Source organism: Poecilia formosa, unplaced genomic scaffold, assembly GCF_000485575.1.
Source record: "Poecilia formosa unplaced genomic scaffold, Poecilia_formosa-5.1.2 Scaffold2589, whole genome shotgun sequence".
NCBI classification, from domain to species: domain Eukaryota; kingdom Metazoa; phylum Chordata; class Actinopteri; order Cyprinodontiformes; family Poeciliidae; genus Poecilia; species Poecilia formosa.
Genome location: NW_006802528.1, coordinates 1 through 5,358, shown reverse-complemented (window position 1 = coordinate 5,358; position 5,358 = coordinate 1). Strand labels below are relative to the sequence as shown.

The 5,358-nt window shown below is 51.1% G+C and overlaps 1 protein-coding gene across 2 annotated transcripts; it reads right to left on the bottom strand.

Annotated features, from left to right (window-relative positions):
* Nucleotides 1-11: 11 nt before the first annotated feature.
* Nucleotides 12-5,352, bottom strand: LOC103133321 (zinc finger protein 318-like). 2 transcript variants are annotated; one of them, XM_016667855.1, is made up of 6 exons: nucleotides 4,523-5,352; nucleotides 4,063-4,468; nucleotides 2,680-3,886; nucleotides 2,442-2,536; nucleotides 2,216-2,315; nucleotides 12-2,060 (listed from the first exon to the last, which is right to left on the bottom strand). In XM_016667855.1, the coding sequence occupies exons 1-6, from the start codon at nucleotides 4,594-4,596 to the stop codon at nucleotides 1,702-1,704; spliced, it is 2,241 nt and encodes a 746-aa protein (XP_016523341.1). In that variant the 5' UTR covers nucleotides 4,597-5,352; the 3' UTR covers nucleotides 12-1,701. The 2 variants fall into 2 exon arrangements, with proteins under 2 accessions (XP_016523341.1, XP_007545160.2); XM_007545098.2 differs by having other exon boundaries at nucleotides 4,063-5,352.
* Between the last annotated feature and the right edge of the window lie 6 nt (nucleotides 5,353-5,358).

Sequence of the window (5,358 nt, the reverse complement as noted above, 5' to 3'; positions counted from 1 at the left end):
ATGGCGCCTGTCAATCAACTCATTGGGTTTGTCGCAGTTTGCCCCGAAGTCAGCGCCCCTTCCCTGGAGGTCAAAGCTGTCGGGTCCATCATGCGAAGCGGCCTGGCTACTGATTTACTGATTGCTGGCTATTAAATGCGCTGCAGTGAAACAGATTTGGTTTAAAAATAACCAGAAAAAATTGTTAAAAGTTGTGGGGGAACATGCACAAAGAATGCTTTACCCAGAGCATTTAGAGGAAGGAATAAAGTTGATCCCATTTTCAAAACTGGAGTCTGATAAATGCCTGCAGCCGATCTAAGAACAGCTGAACACAGAGATCCACTGTATTAAAACACCATGTTTGTATGAAGCTTTGTCGTTATTACATCATATTCTTAATAGTTAAATATCAATGCGTGAAGCTTGGTCCAAAGCAATAGATAAGTGCTGCGTCTACAAATGGGTACAGTTTGCGGACCGTTTGCGGACAGTTTGCGGCGCTCCAGCGCGGCGCGATTTGAACAGTTTTGAGCGTTTGAAGCTTCGAGCGCGTTCAACATGTCCGACGCTTCACAAAGACTTTGAATGTGAACCAGACGCACTTGACGCTCAACACGCGTTTGGTGTGAACGCACCAAAAGTGCAACGCGCCGAACTTGAAGCGCCAGAGGCGTTTCCTAACGCGCATAACGCGTTTAGTGCAAACGCACCATTAGCGGGTTAAACGCTTGTCCAAGCGGGTGACCCGTCAGGTGACCCGTCAGGTGACTGTCAGGTCTTCAGTTCTCCAAACCACAAAAAAAAAAAAAGCTCATAAACCCCGCGACCTGCCAGAACGGCAGAACTTTAATGTGCTTGTTATTTAGCAGACAAAAATGAATTTCAATTCAACAGCCAGAGACCTAAAAAACCATCAGTAGCCATCGGTACTGATGGCTGATTGGCTTTTGGAGGAAAGAAATATATTCCCACAATTATTGTTCAACTTGAGCATAAATGATCTGCTCTGTCCAAAGTGTGGGTCAGCATTTGGTCCGGACCGATAACGGACATGTGGCCCCGATGTCGTCTTCTTTTTTTTTTCATCCCCACACCGTTAGAAAGAAAACATCGTCACGGTTCTATAAATACTCCTTTTGGGCCAAATGTGGCACAAATACAGAAATCTCATTTAATTTTTAGGCAGAATTGGTTCAGACCTGGATCGGATCAGTGTCAGAGCCTTTTTTCAGGTGTCAGACCGGTTCCTGATCCCAACCCGACCCAAAGCTGCCATGTGGTAAACCTTTGGGTGACTGTTATGATCTGGAGCCTTTTGGTCCGGATCTCAGTGCTGCAGGTTTTATCTGTACCTCTGTCTGTATATAAACATAGAGAGGTGTCAGCCACAGATTGTCAGAGTTGCTCGTGGCCTGTGGAAATGTCTGGCGGGACCAGCACAGGGCCATAAAGTTCTGCCGCCTTTGACTACAGGTAAAGCCAAATTATCTAATTAGCACTTCTTTTACACAAGGCAGACAATGGAGTTATTGAAAAGGATATCTATAAATACCTTCACAAAACATCAAACAATCTGAACTGACCCTTTAAATGCAATAATGAACCTATTAAGGAAGCAGGAGAACTGATTGGATCTTTACTCTCTGCTTCCATCATGTGACTTATACTGATATCAGCTGACTGACTAAGACAGAAGGTTGTATTGGAACCTTGTGGGCCCTAGCTATGCTGTCTGACAGTAAACCTCCTCTGAAGAAGCCGTACCTTTAAGGCGGTGCTGCCGGCAGCTGGCTGCTCCTCTGGGTTCCTCCCCTGCTCCCGTTTTTCACTCTTCGGAGGCAACTCCTCCTGGTCCCGGATTTTAGGCAGCTTGCTGATCTTGCCGGGCCGATCTAAAGGGCTCAGGCCAAGGATTTGCGCGACCTTCTCAATCTCGGTGCGCTTCCTCTCGGCAGCCTCGTGCTCCTTGCGGAGGTTGGAAATCTTCGCCATGACCTCGTCCTGCAGGCGGTTTATCTCCTGCAGCAGGGGGTCCTTATGGCCGTCCTTCTCACGGCGCTTCTTCCTCAGCAGCTCGCCTGAAAACAGGAACGTCCAGATCATTGTCAGAACTGTAATTTTCACCGTCACCAGTGGGGAGAGGTGTTGCAACTCTATACTTCAGCTGGACCCAGCTCATCTGTTTGGACTTCAGGACCTGGATCAGACCAGTGCAGAACCCTCAGGAACTCACCCTGCTGCTTCCTGAGTCGCTCCAGCTCCTTTATCAGATACTCTTTTTTCGTCATTCTGACTTCCCGCTCTTGCCTCAGCTTCTCCCGCTCCTCCAGAACCTGAAAACAGAAACCCAGTCAGTAGAAACAGAACCGCAGGACTGGGTGGTCAGGAAAACCACAGAGCTGCACAGGAGTCCTGCCAGGATAGGTAAAGACAGGAAGTGACGCGTGCAGGTGAGTCACCTTTAGTTTCTCGCTCTCATTGTTCTGCTCGTCAGAAATGCTCTGGTCCTGACTCCGCCGCCGCTGCTCTTCCTGACCAACACTCCTCGCAAAACCTGAGGACCAAACACACAGCTAATGGACAGGAACGCAGCACCAGCCTCTCTGACTGGTTCTGGTCGCTTCCTGAACCAGTCTAACTGGATCACCTGCAGGTCTGAGTGACCAATCACAGCAGATCTCAGTCTGGGTTCCTCACCTAAGGCCCCCGTCTCTGGGGTGGGTTTTCTGTAAGCCTTTTTGTAGGTGGGAGGTGGCGTGAGGTTCTCTGTGGCAGGCTGAGGGGGCAGGGTCATGTTAGGCGGTGGGTACATGGGGGGCCACTGCTGATGGATGTAGGGCAGGTAGTTTCCATACTGGCTGTATGCTGAAGGAGGGTAGTTTGGGGGCATCATGCCAGGGAGCTGTGGGGGAGGGTAAGTAGGGATGGGCATGCCTGTGTGAGTTGGGATGGGGGCGGGATCAGAGGTCTGACTCTGAGGCAGCATTGGGGTACTCCACTCATTCTTTGTCTCCTTGACCTCCCAGTCTTTGGAAGTTTTAGCAGCTGTGGTCTTCTTGGACTCATGGTCCTCGCTGCTCCAGCTGGCCCCCCGTTTGGTGCCCCGCCCATGACTGCGACTGCGACTTCTGCTGCTGCTTGAACTGCCGCTTTGGCTCCGCCTCCCCCGGCCTCGGCTATGGCGGCTGCCGTTGGAGCTGCCGGAAGAGTATCGTCGCCGCGTGGGTGTCTTTGGAGGCTGCTTGTTGCCATGAAGGCGCTCCTTGGTCCTGGCAGCCATCTTGCTAATCTCGCCAACACCCAGGTCAAGCCCAATGGTTTTCAGGAGATCCTGGATCTTCTCGTACTCCTCCAAAGCCTGGCGCTCACTCTCCTCCAGTGGCTCTGTTCCCGGAGGATAGGCCATGACATTCTGGTTGGGGCTGATGCTGGGCTGACTCGTGTGCCTGTTCGGCTCACTCGCAGACGGAGTGACCTGAAGGTGAGGTGAAATGGTTGGAGGGCAGCTGTACACTTGACTGGCCGTGGCTCTTTGCGAGGGGAGATCAGAGTACAGCGAGTCTTCCGTCACATCTCCGTACAGATCCAGGCTGTGATGTCGGTCTGGCTCTGGTGCTGCTGACATTTTGGGCTCCTCCAATTCTCCATACAGAAACTTTTCTTCATCATCAATATCGTCCAGGACTCTCTGTGAAACGCCGCCCACTGGCTCTGCCACGCCCAACAGATTCAGGATTTCTTTGATCTCATTGTTGAGGTTGGCCCGTTGAGACATCTGCGGGTCGGACCGCAGTTCTGAAAGAACAGCTGCCACAGCACGCGGGTCATTCAGCTTAACAGCCTGCATCAACTGGTCGGCCACACGAGCCATGGTGCGGTCCAGATCCCTGGGTGAGTCGGAGCTCTGTGGCACAGAAGCACAACGTGATGCAACGCCACCTCATCAAACCCAAAACCAGTCCTTCCTTATTGTAGTATCATCACATTCTAATATAAGCTAAAGCTTAGTAGCAGAGCAACCTGGCATTTCCAGGATAGAACCACTAATTAGCAATTAAACTGGTACCAGATTGAACATACCCGAAGAGACGGCGAGTCTTCGTAACTGTTGTGCTTCTTCAGGATGGATTTGGTAGGTTGACCCAGTAGCTCCTCTACCTCCCTCCTGCGTCGGGCCAGCTCCAGCTCTTTAAACCGCTTCCTGGACGGATCATTCTTGTCTCTGATGGAACTCGAGCTGCTGGAGCTCGAACTGCTGAGACTACGACTCCTTCCTCTGCTCTTCCCCCGAGATCTGGAACTGGATCTAGACTTGCTGCGGGCTCGACTCTTGCTCCGCCCACGACTCTTGGCCCGGCTTTTGCTGCGTCCCCGGCTCCTGTCTGGACTCCGACTCTCTCCACGGTGACGACTCTTGCTGCGTCCCCGGCTCCTGTCTGGACTCCGACTCTCTCCACGGTGACGACTCTTGCTGCGTCCCCGGCTCCTGTCTGGACTCCGACTCTCTCCACGGTGACGACTCTTGCTGCGTCCCCGGCTCCGGCCTGGACTTCGGCCCCTGCTACCACTTCGCTCGTATTCAGTTCGGGGTAGGTAATCTCTGTAGGAAAGCATAAGTAGAGCTGACTAAGCACATCTGGATCAACAAGGGATCTTCTTGGTTCTTGCTGGGTAAAGGAGTCTCAAAATCTGTTCTGTGATTAAGTGTCCTACTTCCTGGTCTCTGAACTGCTCTGTGGAGAACACATATTCAATTATCTTGACAAACTGGACTGAATAAAATTAATTATATGGAATAACAAGAATCTCCAAGAACCATATTAATGGAGAACAGCTGATAAATGAGATATGAACAAAATTCTTCATGCAATTGTACCAACAAAGAAATCATCCATCTATTTTCTTCTGCTAATCTGGCATCGGGTCATGGGGTCAGCGGCCTATGCGGGAGGCCAAGACTTCCCTCTTCCCAGCCACTGGTCCAGCTCCTCCATGGGAACCCCTAGGCATTTCCAGGCCAGCTGAAGAACATTGTCCCTTCTGTGTATCCTGGGTCTTTCTCTGGGTCTCCTCTTTCTGGGACCTGAATTCCTCACCAGGGAGGTGTCCATCCTAACCAGATCCCAAGCCACCTTAACTGGCTCTTCATGTGGAGAAGCAGCAGATGCTCCTGGATGGCCGAGCTTCTATCCCTAAGGGAAAGTCCAAACACCTTACAGAGAAAACTCATGTCGGCTGCTTGTACCTGTGATCTTGTTCTTTTGACCTCTACCTAAAGCTCATGACCATAGACGATGGTAGGAACGTAGATCAACTGGTAAATCGAGACCTTTGCTTTTTGACTCAGCTCTCTCTTCACCACACAGGTATAGCGCC

Excerpts from the sequence above, each read along its gene's own strand:
- LOC103133321 (XM_007545098.2), bottom strand. The coding sequence starts at position 4,596 with ATGCTTTCCTACAGAGATTACCTACCCCGAACTGAATACGAGCGAAGT. Across the intron at positions 3,887-4,062 it reads AAGACTCGCCGTCTCTTCGG|AGCTCCGACTCACCCAGGGA; the intron begins GTATGTTCAATC and ends TCTGTGCCACAG. Across the intron at positions 2,061-2,215 it reads GCGACTCAGGAAGCAGCAGG|GCGAGCTGCTGAGGAAGAAG; the intron begins GTGAGTTCCTGA and ends TCCTGTTTTCAG.